The 27,755-nt window shown below is 38.3% G+C and overlaps 3 protein-coding genes across 4 annotated transcripts in view; 1 reads left to right on the top strand and 2 right to left on the bottom strand.

Moving 5' to 3' along the window:
• The window catches only part of hipk3b (homeodomain interacting protein kinase 3b), a 41,502-nt gene extending 36,108 nt beyond the window's left edge, over positions 1-5,394 (bottom strand). The window contains exon 1 of one of the 2 annotated variants that reach the window (XM_028013979.1): positions 5,044-5,394. In XM_028013979.1, the coding sequence (XP_027869780.1) occupies positions 5,044-5,116 (73 nt within the window). In that variant the 5' untranslated portion in view covers positions 5,117-5,394. The remainder of the gene's footprint in view (positions 1-5,043) is intronic. The other variant, XM_028013978.1, reaches the window with a different exon arrangement.
• Positions 5,395-6,206: 812 nt separating this feature from the next.
• cstf3 (cleavage stimulation factor, 3' pre-RNA, subunit 3) lies at positions 6,207-17,275 on the top strand. The gene is made up of 20 exons (XM_028015163.1): positions 6,207-6,451; positions 7,013-7,117; positions 7,298-7,393; positions 11,373-11,405; positions 11,917-12,014; positions 12,085-12,151; positions 12,235-12,269; positions 12,381-12,507; positions 13,507-13,584; positions 13,671-13,833; positions 14,029-14,138; positions 14,250-14,366; positions 14,453-14,671; positions 14,760-14,862; positions 14,954-15,023; positions 15,117-15,312; positions 15,429-15,579; positions 15,733-15,827; positions 15,915-15,975; positions 16,717-17,275. The coding sequence occupies exons 1-20, from the start codon at positions 6,425-6,427 to the stop codon at positions 16,914-16,916; spliced, it is 2,151 nt and encodes a 716-aa protein (XP_027870964.1). The 5' UTR covers positions 6,207-6,424; the 3' UTR covers positions 16,917-17,275.
• A 401-nt stretch (positions 17,276-17,676) lies between these two features.
• Positions 17,677-25,761, bottom strand: depdc7a (DEP domain containing 7, paralog a). Its single transcript, XM_028016110.1, has 9 exons — positions 25,663-25,761; positions 21,562-22,018; positions 20,694-20,824; positions 20,370-20,562; positions 19,553-19,773; positions 19,120-19,262; positions 18,918-19,043; positions 18,724-18,802; positions 17,677-18,636 (listed from the first exon to the last, which is right to left on the bottom strand). Exons 1-9 carry the CDS (start codon positions 25,691-25,693, stop codon positions 18,413-18,415), a joined length of 1,605 nt encoding a protein of 534 aa, XP_027871911.1. The 5' UTR covers positions 25,694-25,761; the 3' UTR covers positions 17,677-18,412.
• Between the last annotated feature and the right edge of the window lie 1,994 nt (positions 25,762-27,755).

The raw sequence follows: 27,755 nt of genomic DNA, 5'->3' as shown, positions 1-27,755 counted from the left end.
GGAGTTCTAAATCACACTGAAAGATAATAATGTACGAACTACCAAACACAAAGAAATTTTGTGGACTTGGGGGACAGAAAACACTGAGAGCCCTTGACCAAAGAAACATGATGGGGTTAATAAGTTATGTCAATTTTTACATCAACATATTTCCATAGAACTGCAATGATTTCTTAAATGACTTGAATAATTTAATAAAAACAAGCAAAGTGAAATCTGTTGCCCTAATTCTTTGTTAATTGTGCAGAATGTCATACTGTCCACCAACTATTTTTGTCCCCCACGTGGTCACGTGTTTCACATGGGACGGTTATTGCCATTACACAACCTGCGTCTGTTTACATGAACTGTGATGAAAAGAAAACCAGAGGAAACAGACACCAAACATAACAAGTTTAGCTCTCCGTCAAAACAGAGAGAAGCAGTAAAACGATTTACTGTAGAGGATTTACAGCCTCTACAGTAAATCGAGTTAGCTTAGCATGTTATGTTATTATAATATACTAATATATTATTACATTTTAAGGGTCATTCATAGAAATGGGCTGTCAGAAAATATTTGTAAAAACTAAACTCTTTAAGCTTGGCATACCTTGATACAGGTAACCAGTTTATGCCAGGCCGACTGTAAGGAAATGTGGTCATGAGACTCCTATAAATAATATCTATAAGCACTTAAATTTACTTTGGTTTGATCAGGGATCCTGATCGGTCATATTCATTTCCAAGTTAACTGTTCCAAATAGGAGTGGGTTGAACTAAAAAGACTTTGGAAAACATAATGAAAAAATTTAAATTATCTGTGCGGTTGAAGAATTAATGCATCTATTTGTCTCTAAATGTGTATCATAATACTTAGATGCAAATAAAAACAGATGACGATGAATGTTTTGCTTTATGGGTAAGCATAAAGCAAAACTAGAAAAGTGTGCATGAATGTTAAAAAAGCAAAGTTAAAACCTAACCAACACACAATTCCCACATGGCATTGTTTATATTCTACAATTATATTTATTTTGCAAAGACATTTTATTTTTACGACAATTTACAAAGGCTGTCTACATTTACTAAAATTAATAACCATTTAGAGTCGAATAGCTTTACTTTATAACTCAAAGCAGAACTGAGCTGCAATGATCACCACAGCTTAGGATCCACATCTCGGAGCTACAAATGTCTGCCATCTTACAACACTTTACAACAGGCCAATAAGGCTTTCACACTTTTGTCAGATGATCTGGAAAGCTGTTTGTGTGATGCTTTGTTGTCACACGTTCATCCAGAGTGCATTCTGCTAGGCTGCACTGCTTCCTACACCAAAATCTGCCCTAAAATGCAGTAAGGCATCTCTGGCTCCTGTTGACCTTAAATAATCAGACCTAATGATGGAAGCCCTAATCCACCCCGATGCTGTTCCCATGCTTTTAATACCACACAAAGGTTACTGTCTTAGACCACATGGCCACAACCTATCTGCGGTGCTTTCCTTGAGTCTCGTGAACTTGATTTTTCATACTCTCCGGATAAAAGGCTCCTTATTTTCTCAAGCATGTGATCTCGTGCTATCTTGACTGAGAAAGTCTGACATTTTATGTGCAGTTTTCTTTTAGTGTCATAAGCTACCGTTTACTGAGAATGTCTACTAGCATAGAAGTAGAACACTGATGATCAAATGTAGTGATAGAGTCCTTTGACTACGGTTTAATTTCTACAATAACATTATCACATTCAGAACTGCCTCAGCAGGACTGGTGCAAACCTAGCCAATAACGTTAAGTCGTTATCTCATAAAGTGATCACATGCAGAACATAATAAAAAGGTTTTACTAAAACATAAGACTGTCTCTAATAAAAGCCTCAAATCAAAGCAATAAAAACGGGAATAAAATTTTAAAGCAACAAAAGCATCATGCCTTCTCATTAGCATTTATGCTTTCTGGAAAGACACCCAAAACAATACGAGTACAACAGAAGTCCTTTCAGATGCACATATGTTTAAAAAGCAAATGTGATATATCTAGATCTGTTACAAATTATCATCAACTGAGAAACAATACTCCTCCCTGTCCATCTTTGAAAAGCAACACTAATGCTATTGTTAGTCTTCAACATCCTGCAGCAAGGTATGAGTGACTGACTGAACGACACGGTGAGATGTTATACCCACAAACAGGAATTTTGATCGATCTGCAAAGCACTGATCACAGCACTACATAAACTGATATTAAACGATTGCGGAACACAAGCGAGACGGCTGTTTTACCGCATCTGTTTCTAAACAAAATCGTCTTGGGTCAGAAGTGAACAAATTACTGAATTACAGCAAAATAAGGTCTATGAGCTGAAGTCATCACATGGCTCAGGAGATAAAAGAAACTAGCCAAAAATCACTTTTGCAATCTTCGCTAGAGCACAACAAGGCCCTGTCACTGTACTTCCCCTATAAACTCTCACTCTGTTTTGTTTACTGCTGTGCATCTGTAGGCGTACGACCAGATGACATCACTCAGATAACAGCTATTTACGCCTGCCTCAAAGCAACTGATGACCAGAAGTTCCAGGCAATAAAATGACTGACACAAGTAAACACATGCAAGTTGGAAAGGTACAGCAGGCAGTAATGACTTTCTCGACATAAGAGAGCGCGAAAAATAGCTGCATGTTTAAATGATCGGCCTATAATTAAAGCTTGAGTTTGAAAATGACTTCATGCCTAAATCCTCAACCACATTAATTCCAGCAAAACCCAAACATATCATTTAAGCTAAGCATGTGTGATTACCTTAGCATTAGGCTTAAGTTGTTTTTGTTTGGGATGTGTTTATGTTTCATAGGGCAGTAGGTTAAAAGAAAAACAGATTAGAAAAACACAAAAACATTGCTTTTAGTTGTGTTTCTACAAAACATTGTTGAAAAATGCAACTTAACTCTGTACTGGATAACAGCCACTGTCACAACTATATTTTAAACTCAAATCCCCCTCGATGTTAACCAGCATTTTAAATGAGGTCAACATATTGTTTTTCTTTAATAGAAAGAGGGTTGCAAGTTCCACACTGGATTTCAGTTATGATTTTAATCTTCTTTTGCTGTAAAGTCTATTTTAAAACATACCACTGTATTAAACACCTTGAGCAGGACTTTAGATGAGTTAAAAACAGAATGTTTACCAGTGTGAACTGAGTCAAACATGCTTTAATAATTCCGTGATCTGTAAAAGACTGTGTGGCACCAATATTTGCTGTTATGTTTGTTTGCCAACTTGGGCTGAATGCATTAAAATAAACAGGAACATTTTGCTGAGGTTATTATTTTAAATGGCCAAGTTAAGCCCACAATTACTCACAATCCTGGCAGGTTTAAAGTAATCCTTTAATTTTACCAACATGTTTCTTCTGACTGGAGGTAATAGTAATGTTTTGTGTTTTGAGTGGTCCAGCCAGGAACACAACATGAATCAAGCTGGGAATCCGTGGAGGAAGCCAAAGATTATGGTTATGGCAAGGAGGCCTTTCAGTCTCAAAGACCTGAAGCTCATTAGCAAAGACAATTCTTTGAGAGATATCTACCTCATTTTCTATCAACAATAATCTGGTTTAATGTAAATAACTTAACAAGTAACTACAAAACTATTTTGGGCCTATGTGGTTCAAGGTAAGCCAAAGATATATACGTTTCATTTAAACCTTCCACAAATGGTCTTTACCAATATCCCTTTGATTTAAATTCCTTTCGATGACATGCCAGAAAAAGTGCTAGAGTAGTGAGTTTATCCTTTGTTGGATGAAGCATAAAGTAACGCAGCACCGACTGCTTGCAGCCTGATAGAAACCTGCAACACCTCTGCGTCCCTCACTGAGATAGATCAATTTTACTGTTTCCAAACATTTCAAAACTCGTAAAAAGGCAGGCAGTCATGGCGCAACGCTGCAGAGCCAACCCATCACTCCCACAAGGTTAACCAAAAATGGCAAGCTATGCAGCATGTCTGCTAAGCAGCTGATTGTAGTCTGCCTGAGCAGATAGCCCAACTAATTAACTAGCTAGCATCAGTATAATACATGTTTTACTTTATAAATATCATAGGAGCCAAAAGGTTTAATGTTCACTGTGATAGCCATTAAAAATTACCATAAAATGTATTTTTTTTATTTACATGCTTACAATATTCAAATAACAAACAAATGTTATACTGCATTACTTTATCAACAGTGGGAATAATTGTAGCTTTTCTATTTTAGACAAGTAATTATATAATGTAATGCATCTATGTTTTACATATTAAACTGGTCTCAAATTGTGCTACATTTACTCAGGGTTATTATACCTGAGCTTAACAGGTATACTCAGGTATACCTTCTAACTAAGCATATGTCTAATGCCTAGTTAGGAGCCATATAATATATATAAACATAAAATACATTTTTAAACTAAAAGTAAAACGAAAATGAGAAGTTAGTTATTCGGATTATATTTGAATAATCTTTATAAATAGGTCATTCTATGTTGTGTTAATGCCTGTAATAGGAGTTAAATATCCTTTTAAAAAAACTTCAAAATTTGTTCAGAAGTCTAGCATCGCTTCTGATAGGTAGTCTTTTCTGTGCCTGAGTCAAGAGGTAATTGAAATAAAGTAAAACAGAACTTACCAGTGAATTCACTAGATCCATACTGTTCAATGAAGTTAGTTTTAAGTTAGATGAATCCATAAAATAGCTCTGAAGGGCTATTTTATCCGACGTAAAATATCGAAAACAACCTTAACTCGTCGCCGTGACAACACTTGTGTTTTCAAGGCAGTTGCGTTACAATAAATCACCTTAGACGACATCGTCATCACCATTTGGCACGAAAGGGAAAAAATATTTACCTCAATTAAACCGACTACTTAAAGTGTAGCCTGTTTTACTCACGTTTGACGTTGAAGAGACATCCAAAATTGGTTAAGTTTACAGCTAAGTTATGACAGAGTAATACGTCACATCCAAACCTACGTTTCAAATGTTTAGCTTGGAAACTGACAGCTTTCAGTCCGCCACTTACCTTCACATAGAGTCACTTTAAGTATAATCCAGGGCTTCTCTGAGCATGTTATGGACTTATAAATCCATCCCATGCACAGTTCGCCTGCATTGCTGCCATCTTGTCCTAGACGACAGGAAGGGAGAGCTCGCTCCTGGTAACGCCACCATCTCCCACATTTCAAACATGAAATAACTCTTGCATATGGACGTCCGGGAGCAATACACCAAGTCCGGCTTGTAGCTACTCAGCTCAGATCCGCGTCCTTTCTCGTTGGGCGCCGTTGCCCATCTCTGAAAGGGTGCCCGTTACCCCCTGTCTAGACGAGCAGCTCCGCGGCCCTGCCAGCCTCTAACATGTCCCTTCTCTCTCTCTAGCAACTGGAAGCAAATGTTTGTGAACTGACGGCATCAGTCAGACCTAAGTAATCCATTGCAGATTACCTAAAAAAATAGAACGTATTTGGAATATAATGCAAAACCGCCCAAATGTAGGCATCGTGACTTCTTTGCTCAGACATAATGAATACCTCACACTACTATAATAAAATAATATAAATAAACTTATGTTTTCCAAGCTTACACAATTGTTCAGTGTGTAGTTTCTACGGCTAAAATCACACATATGATTAGGTTAAACATATAGAAGGAATTTGTATAGGGGAACTTGTACATAATTAAACAAATATATATAGATATATATAGGTAATACTGGTAAAAACTGGTTTGAGAACAGAAAAATAAAACTAAATATGTCGACACGTGAACGATAACTGCTGCACTCTATTACTCTAGTCTGTTGGCCAGGCTAGACAGACTCGCTCAAGCGCGCGCTCTCTGTGGCTGTGATTTGCTTCCCCCTGTTGTCCAGCAGGATCATCAGTGTCATTTGGTACAAAATCACTTGTTCCTGTTTCTGCTGAACAGTCTTCCTTAATTGTAACGCATGCACTACATCTCACACATCACACGATATTTGCTTAGAGACATACTATGCTTTAATTCATTCTAGAAGTGCGGTTTCATCATAGTGATTTCTCATCTTGGTGTAATTTAACCAAACGTGAATGTAAATCATAGTATATCAAACTGATTTTAAAAATATGAATGACTTTTTTAAATCCGTAATGCTGCAGCGAGTGCTTTTATTTTGAAGAAACTCTGACAGCCGGTAGTAGCTTTGTTGTTCCTGCACGCGCAACGGAACACTACTGCCTGCCTTCTCGCCATTTTAGTCATCGGCCAGTCCAGCCGTTGAGCTGTTAGCTGCTCGAAGGCAACGTAAAAAAATCACCCTAAAACTATGCCGATGACCTAGTAGTTTTAAAGAAAATTCCTGCATCTTGCTTATTTCGGTGTTAGTTGCAGTGGTTGTTAACTTTTGAGGCAGATACTCTTCAGCCATGTCGACGGAGGGAACCGCCGAGCAGGTAGCAACACGCAGTTCTATTCATGGCCAAGCTAGAGGGATATCTGTGTCATAGCTAATGTTTTATCATGCAGCGTTGTTAGGCACGTAAATTAGTTCGGAATGTTCACTGTGTGCAGCTTTATCGGGGGAATCAAACGCGTATAAGTCATGTACTTAGGGGTTTTTTTTGTGGCGTGGTCGTGCGCCATATTGATTCAGCTGCTTTTGTCGCAACGTGAAGCTAACCGATACTAACACTACGAGCTAACATTAGTTCACAGTCGTGTTACTTTGCAGTTTCTGATAGTTAATGCATTATTTTTACCCTAGATATTTCTGTGTAAGGTTCCATTTAATGGCGCCAGCTAGAAAAACCAAGCTACCCAGGGAAATCGCGTATTTCAGCCGATTTATCTCGATTTTGTGCTGCTTTTCGTTTTTATGATGTTTAATGTCTGATAATGAATAACACGAATACCTCCTGTGTGAGTGTCCAGCCCCATGTGGGCCCTCGCATCACATTACTACAAGCATTTTGAGTTGGCTAACAACATTGCTTGTTGCTTTTTTTGTGTTGCAGACAGCAGCTGAGTATATTCCTGAGAAGGTGAAGAAAGCAGAGAAGAAGTTGGAAGAAAACCCATATGACCTTGACGCATGGAGCATTCTGATTCGAGAAGCACAGGTTTAGTGACACCGAGTTGTATTACTGGGGATAAGGAAACTGGGAATGAGGGTGGTGGGCTTGGGGTTAGAATTTAGTCCAATAGGAAACTTTCGATTTCGTCTTCCACCTCATGATTGGCAAGATTGCCATTGTTATGTTAAATAGTGAGTGGAATGTAAATGCAATCTTCTCCTGTAGAATCAACCCATAGATAAAGCAAGGAAGACCCATGAGCGACTTGTCTCACAGTTCCCGAGTTCTGGCAGATTCTGGAAACTGTTCATTGAAGCCGAGGTTAATACTTTTTTATTCTTTTCCCTTGTGTGCATGGCTGAGACTTATTCTAACATAATCAACTATGTGATTTTCACACAATCCAAATGTATCTGACTTCAATGGAGTTTAAAGTCACAATTCTTGTTTTGAGCCTTTTTGTCTAATCTCAAAGATGTTCTTCGAAAGCTAAAGAATTCTCACAGTTTCCTAAAACAAAGTGTACAAAGTGAGAAACCTTCTAATGAACCATTTATAAAAATTGATACAAAACACTTTGCAGTTGGGCTCTACTAATGCTCATTAAGAATTGTGCCTTTAAGCAAGAAGGGGTTATTATCTATAATTATTTAAGGGTAATTCCTCATGTTTCCAGGTTAAACGAAAGATTACATATCATCTGCGGCATATTAAATATGGGGTAAAGTGCATTTGTTGCATGTTTGGTCTGCAACAGTATTAAAACTATTTTAATGGTATTGGAGTGCATTAGCCTTTTATTCACTTGTCGTGTCAATTTATTGCCTCCTGTGTCATTTCTTTTGGGTTATTTTCATAAAGGACGATCTTTATTGTGTGGGCCATTCTTTTCTTGAGACCTTTCGCCCCACTTCTCCTGAACACACAAACTGTGACCCTTTGCTTATTTTTTTTTTTTTTTAGTTTGCCAAGAATAAGTTTTACTTTCATCCAACCAGCAGTTTGACCAGATTTAATTTCCCTTACACCCAATGATTAGTTCTAACAAAAATGTCAGTGTATTTAGATTGTAGAGTTTCCTCCAAATAAAACGTCCTCATGTATTCTGCCTCACACTAACTTTCTGCCATTGCTCTATGAATTTGGGAAAACAAATTTTCTCTTTTTCACGATAGACCTCAACCCTTAAATATTTTTCTTATTTGCATCAAAGTTGTTATAGCAGTGACGATGTTAGCAGCAAATACAACCATAAAGATAATATAGTGTGATCCAAGTCATTATTTGTTACCATAAAACAGAACAAGACAAATAAACCAGAAGGATATTATTGGTGTTTATTTATTTTAAAGATAAGTGTAGAGTTGACAGTATCAAAGAAATGCAACTTTAGTGTGATTTATGACCCTTATGGATTGTTAAACAGATGATTTGGGATTCTTAGCCAGAAAGAACTGAAATATTTTTCAGAAAAGGACAAATATGTTTAGCTGTTTGTACATATTGCCACTTCAAATTGTTAATGTTTGATATAAAAAATAAAATTGACAAAGCTTATACAAAGACAATTAAAAAGGTTACACAAATCCAGCATCAAAGTCTACAAATCCAGCATCAACATTTTGTTTTGTTTTTTACAGAGTGCCTTGCAAAAGTATTTATTTCCATAAACCTTTTACCATTTTTGTTACAGTTGTGAACTTTTACATTTTTATAAGAATTTTAAGTGAAAGACCTACACAAAGCAGCATGTAATTATAAAGGGGAAGGAAAATGCATGATTTTCAATATTTGTTGAAAATAAAGACCTGTAAATTTGGCGTCTATATTCAGTCCCTGTGGCTGAGATCTTTTAACCACTTTTCACTACAATTACATTTTGGCACCTCTACTAGCATGCTCTAAATATAACTTTTTTTTTCCCCTTTGTTTTTTTATCTACACTATTCCATTGTTTATATATTCTGTCATCTGCTTTAAGATCAATCTCTTCCCCTGTCTTAAGTACTTGAGGTTTTAGCAAGTTTCTTTTTTCAAGTCTAACCAGATCACACTTCTCTTGCTTCAGAAAAGTATCGCTACAGCATGAGGCTTTGTCTGTCCCTCTTTTTCCCTATAAAGTCTTCCTTGACATTTTCTGATGAAGCATTGCTCACTCCAGTGTGACATCATGCATGACTTTCTGCTTCTTTATTACATAAATTCCCAATAACACGTTCTAAGGTTTGGTTGTAACGTGTCAAAATTCAAACAAGCTTAATGGGTGTGAATACTTTTGCCAGATACTTTTTCTGTCCTCCATTTAACTCCAAATACCTGCATTTCCTCAAATCAGCTGTATTAGTTAGATTTGAACAATCACAAAGATTACATTTTTGAAATAACACTATTAGAATTATCAAACCAATTAAAGTCTCCTAGGATTATAATCAATGACATACACAAAGCCATTCTTAGTATAGCTGCTCCCCCTTGTGGTAAGTATATGTATGTGCTAATTTCTTGGTATTCAAACAGAACAGCTGAGGACCACATTGGAAATTCCCCAAAATGTACAAAATAAAAAATTTCTCTGCATATTATTGCCATTTGCCTGCTAGGCCATCTATACATACAAGAGACCCAGCTTAGCTTGAGTCGTTTCCCCTGCCGCATTATAAAATATGGATTTGGGGGCGAGACAAGTCCTACGAAGATTCATTTATTAGGTGCCCAAGACTGGAGTTAGTAGATATACTAATATAGACTCATGGTGCTGTAAACAACTAATATTCATTGAGGAAACTTCTCTAAACCTAATCAATACTTTTTTAAAGATTTACACTCCTTGTGTTCTTAACACATTTGGTAGATAAACTTTGAGAAAGGTGATTGGAAATAGCCCTCTGTAAATATTTTCCTGCAGTAATGTGTGTAAGATTATACTCTTGACTATCAAAGGCTGTTGAGTTTGGGCATTGCCAGCTGAACTGGAGCTTTACTGCACGTCTCTGCAAACCACACAAAGGCTTAGGAGCCAGCTGTAGCCATCGCTGAGAAGTGGACTCGGAGAAACTGGAGCTCAGTTTTTAATTTGAAGAAGTTAAATTTGTCCTTTTCACTAATGACAACCTATTGTGAAGAAAAACTGCTTTTACATAAAAACTTCTTGAAAGTATTTTGACAAAATGTTTGGAGGTTTAAATCTGTGCTTTTCTTTAGTGCGAAGATGGAATCGTCTTGACCTGAATTTGAAATGCTAAATTTAAGCGGGCAAGACTGTTTTAGTTTGTGTGCAGTAGGGCCAGAATTTCAAGTTGTTCTGACTCTCCTATGACACATTTATGCCAAATAAGGTCGCTTGTAAGTTATGATGCAGATTTCAAGTCTAGTTTGACTAAAAACACTTCTTTTGTGGTGTACCTCGAAACACTATGTCAACTGTAACATTCTGTATTAAAAACTTAAAGATTAAGGTTCTATGCTGTATTTCTTGCATTTTATGAAATGTGAACTAAATATTTGCAGGATGTGTTCAGGATTTTCTTATTCCTATTCTTCTAGTCTGTATACCCTACCACGCCTCTCAGCCTTGTATTCAGTTTTTTTTAAGGAGTAGGATACCTGAAAAGATGAAACCATTTCACTAATATCCCTATCTCTGCCCATTTGCAGTTTCACAAGGATGAGACTTTAATCTTAAACCCACACATAATTTAAAGATTTGTGTCCAAAAAAATCCCAATGATTTTAAATGTTTAGCAGGAAGGATTTAAGTGAGATAAGATGGTATGTAGGATGTGAAGAGGCAGGGATGTTATACTAATGTACAACATTTTTTACTTGGGTTTATTATGATACAATTATTGCTCAAAATTATGTGTGGCATTAAAATGTTTATTTTTACTTATTAGCAAAACTTTTCAATCAGTGTTGTTACTGGAAAGGGCCAAAAGATTCTTTAAAGGCAGAAGATTATCATCAGTGAACTAATTTTTTAGCCATGCACCCCTAAAATTTATTGTAGGATGGTTATTTAATATTTCAGATATTTTTGATTTTAAAAGCTCGGCTTACTACAGTTAAATTAATTTTGACAATATGAATTGTTTGTTTTTCTATTGCGTTTTCTTGGCTTATGTGGCGCAAGTGGAAAGAAAATAAAATAAACCCCTTTCTAAAAGTTAGTTGTCATTCTTGTGTGAATATCACTGTTGATTTTTAGCGTTGTGTGGATGTGTGTGTTTGAATTATTAAAACTGCATGAATGCATGTTTCCTTTGAGCTTTACATTTATAAGTTTTTACACTTTTATTTGCAGATAAAGGCTAAAAACTATGACAAGGTAGAGAAGGTAAGTGCCCAAAACTGAAAGCTCGTTTTCAGTGTTGTAGCTCTGTTTAATTGTAGGCTGAATATGTAAGAATAGATTTTTTTTTAAAAAGTTCAACTAGTATCTTTTGGCGTGCCTTTTCAATAACCTTTGAACTATCCGTCTTCAATGTTGATGCAAGGAGTAGTTATTTTCACATATTTTCATCTATATGTAATATGCTTGATGTTGCGTGTACCTTTTATGTTGCTTCACTTTAATCAAGTCTTCAAATGTTTAAGTGCCTGCTCATTTCTGATTTTAACCATTTATTTCAGCATATAATCAAAAGTTCTGCAAGCGTCGAACTGTAGCTTGAAGATCGGATAGATAAAAAATTTAAAAAATATATTAATGATGGAAACAGTTTTTGCCTCATGGGACATTTGACCAGCTATTTGGTTGCTACATAAGTCAGATTGTATATGTGATTTATTTCTTATAGAGTAAATGTAAAATGTTTTTTTCTGCATGTTCTCGCATCTTGTTGCAGCTGTTTCAGAGATGCCTGATGAAAGTGTTGCACATTGACTTGTGGAAATGCTACCTTGCATATGTTCGAGAGACCAAAGGGAAGCTTCCCAGCTACAAGTAAGACATTCTGAATTATGAGATCCAACATGTGAAGAGAATGTAAATAATTTCATTCCCTTATTCTCAGAGAGAAGATGGCCCAGGCGTATGATTTCGCCCTTGATAAAATTGGGATGGAAATTATGTCCTATCAGGTCTGCAAATATGAACTTTTATCAGGTTGTTTTAGTTTCTATTCAGCGCTCTTATCTGACTTACTATTATTTCTTTCTCTCAGATTTGGGTCGACTACATAAATTTCCTAAAAGGAGTGTAAGTGGGTTTTTTTGTTGTTGTTTTTTTTTTTTTTCAATTTGTTGACCTTAATTTTATCGTAACCTGCATTAAAAACTATAATCTTGTTTGTTTTGTGTCTTCTATTAGTGAGGCAGTGGGCTCGTACGCAGAAAATCAAAGAATCACTGCGGTTCGGAGAGTCTACCAAAGAGGTTGCGTGAACCCAATGATAAACATTGAACAGCTCTGGAGAGATTATAGCAAATATGAAGAGGCAAGTGAGCCAATCAATGTTTAGTATTTTTCTTCTGCATGTAATTGTGTTTTTTTTTTTTTTTTTTTAAATGAGCTTAAAAGCTTCACTTACAACAGTTGCAAAGGAGAACATAAGAACATATTTATCCATGTAAACTACATAAAATAGTTTAAAGATTATTGAACTGTCAGGATTAGAGTTCAGTTTTAAAGTGAAATTGTAATTAAGAGTTATCAACCAACTTGATCAGTTGGAAGGAGGTCCCTTGTTTTATAATAGCATAAACTAGTCAAACATCTTCATTTTGTTTGGGCACCTAATGCATTTTACGTTATGAGTGTGCATATTTGCCATTCTGTCATCCAAAGCAAATGCTGCTGCCTGGTACTAAGAGCTGTGAAAAATCACATGGTTGTTTCCTTTAGCTGACATACATATTTACTGGCTAGACACTCCCAAAGAAGAAGCATAATGAAACATGGTGGTGGTAGTATTTTGGTTTCCATCTGGATTGGCTTTCTGTTGAAGGCAAAGAAAATCACAAAGCAATAATTACACATTTATATCAATTCATTCTAAATACATACTTTTTTCTCAGCAGAATCTAGATCAGTCAGCAAAATGCCCCAATGCTTTCCAGAGTGGCTTTAATTCAAAGTATTTGATCTAAAACCATAAAATCAAAAGTTCTGATATTAGTACTGCAGGAGATTAGGTGTTGAATTTTGGAAAACAAATCACAATTCCAGAACAGAAATAGTTTTGGACACATTCATGCAAGCAGGGTGTATGAAAGTTACCGTACTTGAAATATAAAAAGACTGACATGAGTTAGAGTGTTTGGTCTTATTAGCGATGTAGGAATTCCGTTATTTTGAACAAAGTTGAGCAAGTTTTTCTGTGTAAACGTTACACAGAAACTTACAATGGCTGCCAAAAGCTATCAAGCAAAATATATGTAGATTTAGAGTTTCAACAGGAACAAAAGCAGGATTAATCTATGGGTTTTATTTACAGGGTATCAATGTGCATTTGGCTAAAAAGATGATTGAAGATCGCAGCAGGGATTACATGAATGCAAGGAGAGTGGCAAAGGTGAGAAATCAGATTCCCACTGAATAATGTACCAAATACTGTTCTGGGTAACTGACACAGGCTGTTGGGTGGTTTTTGTAATGCAGGAGTATGAGACAGTAATGAAAGGGCTTGACAGAAACGCACCTTCAGTTCCACCACAGAACTCCCCTCAGGAGGCCCAGCAAGTGGAAATGTGGAAAAAGTACATTCAGTGGGAAAAAAGCAACCCACTCCGCACAGAAGACCAGACCCTCATCACAAAGAGAGGTAAAACTAAGTGCAATGTTAAATGTTGGTGGTCTTGTCTCAAAACAGTTTTTTGGTTGTCATATGTAGTTTCTTACCTGCAGATACGACACTAGAGGGCAGAGTTTTACTCTTTTCTGACACAAATCCCTTTATTTTACTGTTGCGCTGCAGGAACATTTTTATTTAATTGCTTTTTAATTTGATTGGATGCAGTGATGTTTGCCTATGAGCAGTGCCTGCTGGTTCTGGGCCACCATCCCGACATTTGGTACGAGGCAGCTCAGTACCTGGAGCAGTCCAGCAAGCTGCTGGCAGAGAAAGGAGTAAGACACACCTATACTTTCAAGACTGAGCCTGAATAATTTTCAGATATTAAATATCAGATAAATCTTATGTCTTAATTCCTAATTTTTTGTTCTTTTACTTTCTTTCAGGACATGAATAATTCAAAGCTGTTCAGCGACGAGGCAGCTAACATCTATGAACGTGCCATTGGGACTCTCCTCAAAAAGAACATGCTCCTCTACTTTGCGTTTGCTGATTACGAAGAAGTGAGTGTCCAGTTACGTGTTCAGAACAAACTAACCAATTCATTATGTACCTCCCCATCAGCGTTATTTTTGTGTCACTCTCTCAGAGTCGCATGAAGTACGAGAAAGTGCACAGCATCTACAACAAACTGCTTGCGATCGAGGACATCGACCCCACGCTGGTCTACATCCAGTACATGAAGTTCGCCAGGAGGGCGGAGGGAATCAAATCAGGTCGCGCCATCTTCAAAAAGGCTCGAGAGGACCTGCGCACGCGTCACCACGTCTACGTGTCTGCAGCTCTGATGGAATACTACTGCAGCAAAGTAAGACGAAGCAGAAGTTCGGTGCGTGGTTTGAGGAGTGGCTGGACACACAGATGCTTCAAAATCTTGCTTGTGTTTTTCTCAACAGGATAAATCAGTGGCCTTTAAGATTTTTGAGCTGGGTTTGAAGAAGTATGGAGACATTCCAGAGTACATACTTGCCTACATTGATTACCTCTCCCACCTTAATGGTTTGTGCCATTCTCTAAATTGTTCACCTTCCTGTAGCTTTGCTGCTTGCTTTTACAGACGTTTTTTTAATGTGTCTGATTCTTTTCTCAGAGGATAACAACACTAGGGTTTTGTTCGAACGGGTCCTCACCTCTGGAAGCCTATCCCCAGAGAAATCAGGGTAATGTCAAGCATTTGGCTGTGTTGTCTGTGGACGTCTGAGTTTAAGATATCGGTCCAAACCAGTGAACTGTGACATGCATCTGCTCCTCAGTGAGATCTGGGCTCGGTTCTTGGCGTTCGAGAGCAACATCGGAGACCTGGCCAGTATTCTGAAAGTAGAGCGCCGACGTTTCACAGCCTTCAAAGACGAGTATGAGGGGAAAGAAACGGCTTTGCTTGTAGATAGATACAAGTTCATGGACCTTTATCCCTGCTCTACCAGTGAACTCAAAGCCCTTGGTTACAAGGTGTGTTTTTCTTCCTGATACATGACTTTGAATCGTGACTGCCAGTGCAGTTGAGCCAAGAAAGACTTTGTGATCAGGTGTGATGATGTTTGACACGTCTTTCTGCTTGTTTATAGGATGTGTCTCGTGCCAAACTGGCAGCAATGCTCCCTGAAGCTGTGGTGGCTCCCTCTGTGCCTACACTAAAGGACGATCCTGATCGTAAACCAGAGTATCCCAAACCAGACACCAATCAGATGATCCCGTATCAGCCACGTCACCTCGCTCGTACGTAATCCCAAATATTTCAGGCAGGGTTAATTTTTGTGTGTTGAGTTCTATTTTCAGTGGCCTGCTGCTGTCTTTCCACTGTTTTCCCTCTAAATAGACCTAATGTGTAAATGGATTCATCTTTGATCATACCTCTGTTCCTCCCCACAGCTCCAGGTCTACACCCGGTCCCTGGTGGAGTTTTCCCAGTCCCTCCAGCTGCTGTTGTCCTAATGAAGCTGCTCCCTCCACCTACGTGTTTCACTGTAAGTTACGGCCGGTTAACGCTACCAGGCTCATCTTTAATGAGTTGTCAGCAGCAGTGTTCAGTTTTCAATTGTTTCTGTCCATAGGGTCCCTTTGTTCAAGTGGATGAGCTCATGGAAACTTTTAGGAGATGTACACTTCCTGAGAGTAAGTTTGTTTGTTGTCTCTGTTCGAGAAGCAACAGAAATGTTGTCCAGTAATTAGCTGAATACTTTCAGTCTAAAGGAAAAGACTTTCAGCACCTCACAAAAATGTTCAGACCTCTTGAATTTTACGTTTTTGTTTAAGGTGTGTTATGTTACAAGCACATAGAAGTATATAATAGTGAGGTGGAAGTCAATGAGGCAGATGAGACAAAAGTTCAGTTTTTGCCTCATCTGACCAGAAGACCTCCTTCCATATGTTTTCTCTGTCCCCCAACATGAACTTCGACTGTCTTTACAGTGCTTATTACATTATTTTTATTTGAACAATTATTTTCTTTATACCACTCCTCCTTGAAAAGTTGAAAACTTGACATAATGTTTTACTTTGTTCCTTGGTCTTGGAACAATGTAAAACATGTTCTCCAGCTTGGATTTAGACTGAGATTAAATTACACACAGGTGGACTCTTATTTACTAATCTAATGATGTCTGAAAGCCAACTGGTTGCAGTTAATTTTATTTAGGGCCATCAAAATAAAAGGGGCTGCATTCACATGCAAGCCACACTTTTCAGGTTTAGAATTTTAAATTCTTATGGAAATACTGCCTCTTTCTCCCCAAGCTAGTCTCTGTTGCTTTATTCACATAAAATCCAAACAAAAGACATTGAGTTGTATCATCCCATTAAAATATTCTCTTAGTTTTTCATTGTCCTGCTTACAATACGACTGATTGTGTTCAGGTGTTGATGCTGCTGTGGAGCTCATCACCGGCAGACAGCCTGAGGCGGCAGGGGAGGGCAACGGCCCCATGGAGAACCACGCTACCGCTAAGTCCCTCAAGAGGCCAAACGCCGACTCCGATGAGGAGGACGACAAGGGAGCCATAGCTCCACCCATTCACGACATCTACCGCGCGCGCCAGCAGAAGAGGATTCGATAAACCGAAACCGCTGGAAGAATGTAATCTTAACAGACTGTCATAGAGAATAAAAACGCACGTCCACAGGACTGGTTTTTACATCTGTACAAATAACCATACACGCGCTCACACAGATGCTTTAGCACACAAAAGTGTTTTAGTGTTTTGTTTTGTTTTTTCTGTTCCGTCAAGAGTTTTTTTTATTTTGAAAGACTGATAATTATACTGTACAAAGTTTTTAATTCTACTGTGGACTTTGGGATACACTTCAGTTCTGATCTTATGTTTCAGCTGTTCCAAGGATAGCGAAGTGGAAGCTTTTTTTTTTAGATATCCGGAGGAAACACTGTTCCTTTCAATAAAATTGGAAAACAATTTGGGCAGCTTGTGTTTTTATTTGAGCATGAAATATTGCTGATGCTTCAATTCTAGCTTTTCAGTGAATCAGCAGAAGTGGGACCTATTTGAGAACAGACTGGGCTCTCTCTGTTTACGAGTGTTTCTAATGGGAGATTGAAACGGTTTACATGCTTCCTTTTAGTGTTTACATCTTGATATTTAAACCAGTTAAGCCAACGGCACCGTCGTGTCTTGCAGTAAGTGTGTTTGCATCCTGGAAATGGTTCTCTGTGTCTCTGTGGTAGTTTGAAGTAACGGGTAACAGCTGGAGCACAGTGGAAGCATACGAAGGAGTCTGTGGTTTTGACTCCTCGGAACAAAAGGATTTCCGTCACAAACAGGACCATGAACTTAGAAAAAGGGAAGAAAACTCAGACATATCTTATTTCACAGAAACAAATTCACAAGTTTATTTTTCTTAAATTTACATGCAGAGAATTGCTTTGTCTTTCACAATTATCCGCTCTGAATCCGTTTATAGCTGCCATACCAGATGCCATTGTCTTCTTAGAGCTGATGCAAAAGATGCATGAAATCTTCTCAATTTTACCTTAGATGACATAAAATACAAACAACATGTTTCAAACCAGCAGGAAACACTCCAGTCATTTCCCGTAAGCCAATTAGAAGGGTTATTTTTTCCTGATTTAAACAACCCTGAAGAGACCACTAAAACGTGGCCATTAAAAAAAAAACCTCTCCAACATCTGTTTTAATTTTTTAGAAAACAAAACAAGCCAGAGTCAGGAGCATGTCTCCACTGTCACTACAGCAGAATAAGGGACTTCTAAAATTTCCAATGTCAAATTTTCACATTTTTATCTGATGCTGTTGCACAAGAAAAACTGAAACAGCCAACCTACAGGTTTGCTTTTGACTGAATCAGACCTATATTTGACCTTAAAAAATAACTTTTTTCTATTTCAGAGGATGAATCAGTGGTTTTCACATCAAAGGGAGCATTTTGCCATAGTGACCTGCACCAAATAAAACAGTTAAATAGATCATTAAATATTGTAGCTTACATTTTTGCTCAGTCATCTGTTACTATCTGCACAACTCCATTTGAACATAGTTTTTTTTTTTTTTAACTCTTTGATATATAACTTGTATAAATATTACTGCAACAACATATTGATACTAGACAATTTAGTTCCAAAGTACTGAACAAAAGTCTCAGGGTGAGCTTTATAAAACTGTCCCAGCAGCCGCCTCTTCTCCTTCCTGGAGAATTTGGGGTTCTCATAAACTGTCCTCAGTAGAGAAAGGATCTCCTCCTGAGTGGCTTTCTGTGCACTTTCTGAATATTCCTTAGCACTAACCCTTGAGCAGTATGTTGTGCCTGCAGCGGAGGAGCAGAGAATAGAAATGAATTTACTGCAGAGCAAGTCGTTCCTGTTAATCTACAACAGCAGATAAACCAGCAAACCTGTTATCACATCCGGATCCTTCCCCATGACGATATTCCTCAATCTTTCACTCACCATCTTGTGCAAGGAGATGGGAATCTGGTAGAAAAATTCAACTCAATTCAGTTCAATTGAACTCCTTTATATCAACTCCAATTTGTTATCTCAACACCAAAGACATTACCTTTCTAAGAAACACACCGTTAGCACTTACTTTGAACATATCACAGTAGTTATCCATCATGAACAGAACCATCAAGTCCACCTTGCCCTTCGAGAGCCTCCCGCTGTACACAATGGAGCGGGAGAAAGCCCTCTTTACCGCCATCCTGTTCTCAATCTGGGAAGAGCATTTAGAGTTAATGAGGAGCAAAAACGAACACAGAGCGGCACCCAGGATGAACAGGAGTGCTGACCTCTTTGTGCAGCTTCACCTCCTGAGGTTTGGCTGCAGTGGCCATGAATCTCAGGAGTCTCCGGAGTTCCTCCTGGCTGTGGGAGTCCTGCAGCCTCAGGCTCAGCTGCAGCGCCTCTAAAGCTAGCTCCAGCTTCCCGTTAACTGGCAACGCAACAGTAACAATTATAAACTTTAAACTGACTGAAAATAGTCATCGCTTCGACACTAGAAATTGATCCATGATGATCCAAAAACAGACAGGGAATAATTTCTGCTGCTGTTGAACTGAGCTGCTTTAGTTTCCACACAATTATTATGGATTATGCTTTTCTTGTAAAGGAAGTAAGTAGTATAGAAATCTTCTTTTAGCCAGTTGACCATCAGGCACCTTCTCTGACACAACATTAAAAATGATTTTGAAAGGTAGGAACTGAAAAAAAAAGACTGCTTACCAAGTAGTTCTGAGATCCCAGAGTGGATATCAAAGATATAGTTGTTAAGCAGAGGTGGCCGCTGCGTCTGTCCGTAATGCCTGACCAGGACCTGGTAAAGCAACCTCTTGCACTGAACAAGGTCATCCGCACAAGCAGCCAAACCTCGACTGACTTCCACCACCAGCTCATCAGGCAGAAACTCCAGACAGTCCACCGCCACTGACATCCACTCATCAGCCCTGAGGCAGAGGGAAGGGGAGGAATTAGTTTTATACATTGATTTTATTTCTTGTACTTTAGTACACAAATTTTTTTTCTTATTTAAGTAACCATACATAGAAACAAAATGTAAATGTCAATGTCAATGTCAAATTTATTTATATAGCACCTTACAGCAGACAAGACTGCACCAAAGTGCTGTACAAAACAACAACACAAAAACAACAACACAAATGACAAAACAGAACACACATCATTTAAATGCCAGAGAGTAAAAGTGAGTTGATGCGACTTGCCCAGATGGCTTAGAGTTTAACTGTGGACACTGCAGTTTTTGCATATGGCTCCTAATCTACTTATCCCACTGTGTGTAATTGTTCTATAATCACAGCCTTAGATGTGAAGGATTTCAGGCCAGTTATAGGTTCAGTTGTGACTCATGATAAAAATAAGGAAAAATAAATTTCTTCTGATTTTGACATGATTTCTCATCAAAAGGTAATTATTTTAGGCTTTCGATCTGGGAAGTAGTTTTAGAAGCTCATAGATTATAACTATAAGTCGAGAAAATTACAATGAAAAGCTGACCTTTTCACAAGTCACAGTTAGGACTTACTGTGCTTCACTGAAAGCTTTCAGAACTTCTCTGTCCAGGTAGCTTGTTGGACACAGCAGGTCTGGGTCGCTGTCCATGCCATGCAGAGAGGATCGTGAAGCGACCTCGCCTTCTAACAAGCTCTCCAGCAGGGGGAGCTCTATGAGCTGCAGCAGCCTGGACACTGCCTGCTGGTGCCACACTTCATACAAACCTGCCAAAGCCAAACAGCAGTTTTACAAGCAGCAGCAATCAGCAGTTTTACAGTGTTTACAGATGAAAACATTTAGACTGGTTTGTTTTACGACACGCTTGGGTGTCTGGTTGGTCAGGACAGAAGCTTACACTCCTGTGAGAGGCCGAGGTGGCTCATCTGGGGGATGATGGTGGCGCTGAGGTTCAGGTTCCCCAGCACCTCCTCCAGCAGCTTCTCTCTCTTTACTGGGGAGTGGGTGGAGTAGCTTGGGACCCCTTGGCTGATAGGTCACATAAAGAGAGCAATCAATGGACGTGATTCAGAAACTCGTTACAGGAACAGACACAATCAATACAGCAAAAAAATAAATAAAAGCTTCCTTATACCTGTCTTTCATTCACATGGTGGTTTACAGGAATTGGTTTTCAATAAATGAAGTATGTATTGCTTGTATAAAAAGGATAATAAACTTTGTCTCGTGAAGTCTTGATTTTTTCCACGAATACTGTATCTGTTTTATCGCCCATTCATTCCAGAGGCAGAGACTGCAGAATATCTCACACTACTCATTAGGCAGGATGATAGTTTAAAGTATATTTTTGTAAGTTGAAATCACCCATCATTGTTTATTTTACTTTCTTAATTTCCTGCCAATTGCCTTCCTACAGATAAGACCAGATAAAACCAAACTATAGCATGTTTCATAATGTCTCATTACTCACAACCACAGATTTTGCTTTGTTTTTTTAATAGATTTTTTTCCTACTGAGTTTTGACATTTCATGAAAGTGTTATTAATCTTCTTTCTTTGTGTTTTTAAATTTTTGTAGTTTTTTTTGTTTTTTTTTTGTACCACCTTTGAGCAGTGTTTTGTCCTTGCTGGTATTTTGTAGTTTACCACTCATTTTATTTAGCTTCTTTATTTTATATTACAAATAAAACTTGAGTCCTGGACTATTTTTGAGCTTTCTTTTTTTCTTTTTTGTACATATAAGATGTTACAATATGATTCCATACCTTTCGCTTGTTAGTGAGCAGCTGCTCATGTTCATGTTCGGCGAGCCATAGCCACTCTTGATGGCACCAGTGGACTGAGAGTTGGTATTGGTCAGAGCTAAGGAGGAGCTGGTTACTGGACCCAGGAACCTGTACAAACTGACGCTGCTGTCCTCGAACTTGTCTCTTTTCTTCTCCTTTCCAAACACTTTACCCCCAACTGGCTCAAACACCTTAGAGTCCATGAGGACCTGACAGAGACGGACGGCCTTGTGTCGAGGCACCGCCTCATCGCCAAAGAAGCGGGTGAGGGTGATGTGCGACAGAACCACATCCACAGCTTCTGAGCCCAGGAAGCAGTCATGGTACGACTTCAGGTTGTGGCGCCTGTGCTTCACCTCGACTTGACCTTGGAGATTGGAAATGATGCTGTTCCAGATGTAGGTGGCCCGAAAAGGCTTCCCAGCCATGCTTTGTTCTGATGGGGAAAACAAAAGAAGACGGAAAATATAAGGGACTGCCAGAGATGTAAAAAAGATAAGCTGCGAAACCTGCCGTGAAAAGCTGAAAGATGAAAGCAGTCTGGACGCTCTGGAAAATGTTTCTGTGCTGCAAGTTTTGCAGCTTGTCGTGTGAAATTAAATAAAAACGCACACAACCACAAAACTTCCTCAGTCCCTTGAATTTCTAGCAAGTTGAGACAAGTAAACTTTTATGTTAGACAAAATGGCGGAAAATAACTAAAAACGTATCACGTTGAATAATCACAGCTGTAGCACAGTTAAATCCATTGACATGAGATGAAGTAGCTACCAGAGGCTTACGCTGCTTCTTCGTACAAAAAAAGTTTCACCGAATTTAAAAACAAGACACCCATTTGTAATTTATTGTTGATTTACTCTAAACTACTCCTGGTAAAATGTTTACACAAGTGATTCTTACACCCAATGTGTGTTTCTCTGCAGCTCCTCCAAAGTAAGAATTATCTACACTGCTCCCGAATAAAGCACTTGTTCCAGTCAGTCAGTGTAAGGCGACCGTGCGTTGGCAGATTTGCGGTTGTGCTGTGCTTGTTAATTTTCAAATGATGGGTTGAACAGAGCTCTGTGAAATGTTCAAAGCTTTTTTTTTAAAAAACCTAACCCTAATTTGAACATCTCCACAAATTTCCACCTCCACCTGCTGCACTATTTCGATTTTTATTTGTCAAATGATGTTAAAAAGGACACGTTAGACAACATGATGGCCCTCTCAAGTAAAATAACTGGATGGAAAATGACAGAAGAAATCAGCTAAACAACAAAGAGAGAACTCTAAAAGACCACTGATTAAGATCTTTTTAAGATATTAAAAAGACATTCTGACTCTTAGAGGGAGGATGAAATAACATGAAGTTACTTCAGTGCAAAATCTCTGAACAATAGAAAAAAATTGAATGAATGTCTGAATTAGTTTCTCTTCGGCGTTCCAGAGGTCAAGTCTGTTTTGTGACCTACTTTTTATCCCTCAGTTAGTTTGTTCTGCTCTGTTTGAGCCAAATTTTCAGAAAACCCAGGAACTGTGTTTTCCTCTGTCTCTACCCTACACGCTCCCTTTCCCCTGAGTTCCTGCATGTGGGTGTGCAGAATCAGGATGAAAGTTAAGTAACAGAGTCTATATCACTAATGTGTAATAGCCTTTTTTTTTTGGTCAACATGAGCTTGAAATCATAGTGAATTCAAGATTAAACACTCACCTCACGGTAAAAACCTTAAAAAACAAATAGTAGAGTGTGTCCCTGTTGCTGCTACCTCAAGAACACCAATCAGTATACTGTACGATTCAGATATATGTTCAGTATTGTGTAATTTGTGAGCCGTGGTGGAAAAGCGACTTGTGTCATCCCTCGGGACTCAGATCTGAAAAAAAAAAGCAGGGCAGGCCTCGGTGAGATCTTAGCATCTCACAACAGGAAGCGTTTAAAGCCTGCTGAGCAAATGTTAGGGAGGGATGTGAGGGGTTCGGCGAGGACATAAATCAGGCTCTGACAGACTGTGTGTTTTGATAACACAACCTGACAAATGCAATTACAGACCCATCTGTGAAACTTGAAGACAGAAGAAAGACCCCTGGAACAGCGCAGCAGGAAAAGCAGATGTTCCCGTATCAAAGGTGCAGAGGATGGGGATTGTGGGTGATCTGCTGATTAATGAGATAAATCTCCGTCAAACTGTGTCTCCCTCTGGGGAGAAGAAACGGTCCTGGACTGAGGATTTGCATATTAGGAAAGAACATTTTGGACTGCAGCAGCTGTTCAAGGGAGGACACTTTGCAACAGTTCGCATTAGAAAACTAAACCTGAACCCAACAGAATGGTGTTACGATGAGTGAAAGAAACTCAAACTGAACTGTCTAGGTTATGGTGGAGAAAATCAGAAAAGACTCTAAGGGAAGACCAGCTGGGGGTCTGAAGATTACAGTACGTGGTTATAAATCTGGTTGTTATTAATACCTGAAAAGGCTTGTTAAAAAATACAGTGCAGTGGAAAAAATCGCCCTGTTACAGCAAAAAGCATTAATGTGTGCTTTTTGTCAATGTTTCAGATGATTTCACATCAAACATTACCTGGTAAAATACAGAAGGCAGTTTAGAGGTGAGCGTCTAGTGTTTAAAAGAAGAGGGGAAAAAAACTGCTATTCAAAATGATCAAAACCAAAATTGCAAAAAACAAAATGCCCCTTAAACATCGCTGTGGTGAAAGAGTTTATTTTTGTGACCTGCTGGATCAGTTATTGATGCACTCTTGTAGTGTTGTAAGTCATGCCAATCAGTAATTAAAGATAGAGAGGTGATGCATTTTCTTTTTTGGTTTGAATTTCTTTTTATGCAATCAATATAGTCATTTAAAGTTTTTTGTTTTTTTACTCATTCAAGGTTATTAATATTAAAATAAACTTCATTATCTGCAACTTTTAAGTGTGACAATAATCAAAAACATAAAGAGATATGCGAAAGGGCAAAACTTTTTCACGTTGTTATCAGTAAAACATTGGAGCAGGTCAAGTTGGTCAAAACAATCCTGGGAACTCTGCTGAGCTCTGTCACCTCTAGTTTTTTTTTTTTTGTTGTTGTTGTTTTGCGCCAGTTTGAGACTAAGCTCAGTTTGCACAGTCGAAACCAGTTTCTCTTCACAGTTATGACTTCTTTTCTGTGTCCGTGGAAAAAAAAGAAAAAGAAACAGGAAAAATCCGAGCAGACTGCGCTGGGATGGGCAAATGGCCCAACCTTTCATCCAATGCACAACATCGCGCCATGTGTTTGCACACATCAGCGGAGGTAAATAATCGCACAGGGAGCGGCGTCGTTCCCACATGGGTGACCTTTTTTTCGCTGTTGCTTTAACTCGATGCATTGCGACTGTTAAACACTAAGCGGAGAATAAGAAAGGGACAAATCCGGCCGATGAAGACGCAGCGTGGCACAGTCAAATCACAGCCGGTGGAAGATAATATCGTCCTTCCATCTGCAAGTTAAAACCAGTCAGATTAACCGATCTGCCTTCAGGGCGCAGCTTGAACCTCGGTGGGTTATTGGCACTCATGAATTTAAACCCTCATATCCTGTATGGCGTGTTATGCTAAATCATCTTTTTGTAGTCATGTTGTGACACAAACACGCCGCAGACTGAGACTGCTGAGTCCGCACAGAGCAAATGTCAAACGGACCACTTATAAAAACTGAGTACTTATGAAAGGCGTTTTGATTATTAGATAAACGCAAAAATATACCTAAATATTTCCATTCGATGTAAAGCCTTACTAAAATACTTTTCCCATGTAAACTTTTGAAAACTGAAGAAAAAAAAATGCTTATAGAGATAAATCCGTTTATTCTGCTCAGTCACCAGCAATCTGTCCAAGTTAATTACAAACAGAGTAACGTTATGTGAGAGGAGTCAAGAGCGACTGAGATTATTACTGTGCGTAAAATGATTCGACAAAATCTTCGTTTTTACGCAGCAACAGTTTATTAAACAATCAGTCACCGTGTTCCATTAGAAAAAGACCAACGAAATAATGAATAAAAATAAAATAAAAAACCCCAATAATGTTTCATAATCAAAATCAATAAATCGCGATTACCTGGTCCTCTTGTGGCCGTGTGGACAGCCATCCATCCGCACCATGTCCCTGCGTTTTCCAAATCAAAAGGTGACGCACGGAGTCGCCAGCAGACAGCGCCGAAACTGTTGCTCCTCCCTCCCTCAACTCTATCATGCATTATTTATGTCGCTCTCACTCCCCGACCCCGCAATGAGCCGTCCCACTGACTCCCAGAAATCTAACAAAAGGAGCATTACTGCGATTGTTTCTTCATTTTGGAGACTTCTGTCAGAGTTGAAACTATGGTAAAAAAATAATAATAATAAATTAAAGAGGGCATTTCTACTACAACAGCTTGAAGAATTGTATTTATTTGTTACAGATGAGTTACAATCACGTCCCCTGTCTTCTAACAGGCTTTATTGTGCCTAATGAAGCCTATTTATTAGGCTTTATTAGGCCTAATAATAAAGCCTAACAATTTAGGCTTTATTGTGCTAAAAAAGAATAACACTAATGAGGAAATACAAGAAGAAAAAAAATCCAGTCGGATTTTTCATAGCTTTTCACAAAGTCACACCTCCAATTATGGGAACACATTTGACCAGGTTACACCTTTAAATAAGAAGGTCCTGACCAGTGGATCCATCAAAGGTAAAAAAATAAATAAACAAACAAACACAGTCAAGCAGTTTCAGATTCAAACTGTAAAACACAAAATGGACACAAGACATGTTGGAATTTTTTTTTCTTTCCTCCTTCAGCCAAAGCAACTACATGTACTGTATGTGCGTCACAGAGGTTTGGAGCAGGTGACTGAAGATGTCTCAGGTGACAATGCTATGTGTTGATGCCCTCTATGTTTCAGGTGACATGGGCTGAGAAAACTCAAGATCTGGATTTATTTCATTGCCTGAAAATCCTTAGACGCAGCAGTAAGATGGAGCTGTAAGGACGGTGTTCCTCAGGGAGACTGAAGCTCTTATCAGGGGGGAATGAGTTGTAAAGGGTGAGGCATTCAACAGCGACAAACTGGTTAGATCACAATCCTTTAGGCATTTTCACAGAAGAATAAACATTGAGCCGTCTTTCATTCCATGATCATGTTGAACATGTTGGATTTTAATACGCCTGCCTTCGTGCCTTGTCAGTGAATTGACAATTTATTAATCATTCCTATGATTAACAGCTTCATATTGCTGCCTGTCCTGAAAACGCAAGCTGGATTATAATTCCATCCCAATGACGGATTCTGAAACTCAGAGAGAAAGTAAAGCCTGACGCTTGGGTAAATGAACAGGAGTCATTTTGAGGACTGGCTTCAGGGTCAAGAGGCACTTTAAATAAAAAAACTGGATTTATTCATCAGAAAAATATTTGCATAATGTCAGACATGGTTTTTCTAAGCTAATGCCAACAATGTAGTTGTACTGGATTGTTGTGATGCTCTTTTCTCTAGTTAAAAAAACAAAACAAAAAAAAATCCCAATTGAAACTGCTTCAAAACTCTGCTGTAAAAACATTAACCAGGTTTCTGGTATTAGGTTTTTAAATATTCTAATTGTCATAAATGAGACATACTTTTATTTAGTTGTTGGATTATTTATCATTTTTATTTTCCACTAAATATTTTATTAGTTTTACGAAAAGTCAAATTGTATATTGTGTCCGTATGTTTTGTCTTCTTCACTGTTTTTTGTAAACATGGGGGCCGCGGCAATGTTTTCTCCTCAACAGTTGTGCTGATTTTTTTGTCACAGTTGACCCTGTAGCGCATATTGACCTTGGTAACATGTCTTTGTGTCTCCTAGATAGGGAGGAAGGTACTGTTTTCAACCCTTACAGTGTTATCCACAACACTTTAAGGTGTGTTACCAATTAAAGGGTGATTTAATAATACTATTATACCATTTTTTGTAATCTTTTACCTCTTTGAAGAGGATCAAACTGCTGGCATCTAATCACGCAAATTGCATTTCAAATGTGTTATAAGTGAAGAATTTTTCTAATTAATGTGTTGCTGTGATTTTATCTAGAATGAGAACAGGAAAAACGGAAACATTATTTTATGGGAGCGAGAAGCTCTCATATTTTCTCATGGAAACAAAGGGAACAACAGAATACATCAGAGA

The sequence above is a fragment of the Xiphophorus couchianus genome, chromosome 4 (genome assembly GCF_001444195.1).
Source record: "Xiphophorus couchianus chromosome 4, X_couchianus-1.0, whole genome shotgun sequence".
In the NCBI taxonomy this organism is placed as follows: domain Eukaryota; kingdom Metazoa; phylum Chordata; class Actinopteri; order Cyprinodontiformes; family Poeciliidae; genus Xiphophorus; species Xiphophorus couchianus.
This window is presented reverse-complemented; position numbering and strand designations above follow the sequence as displayed.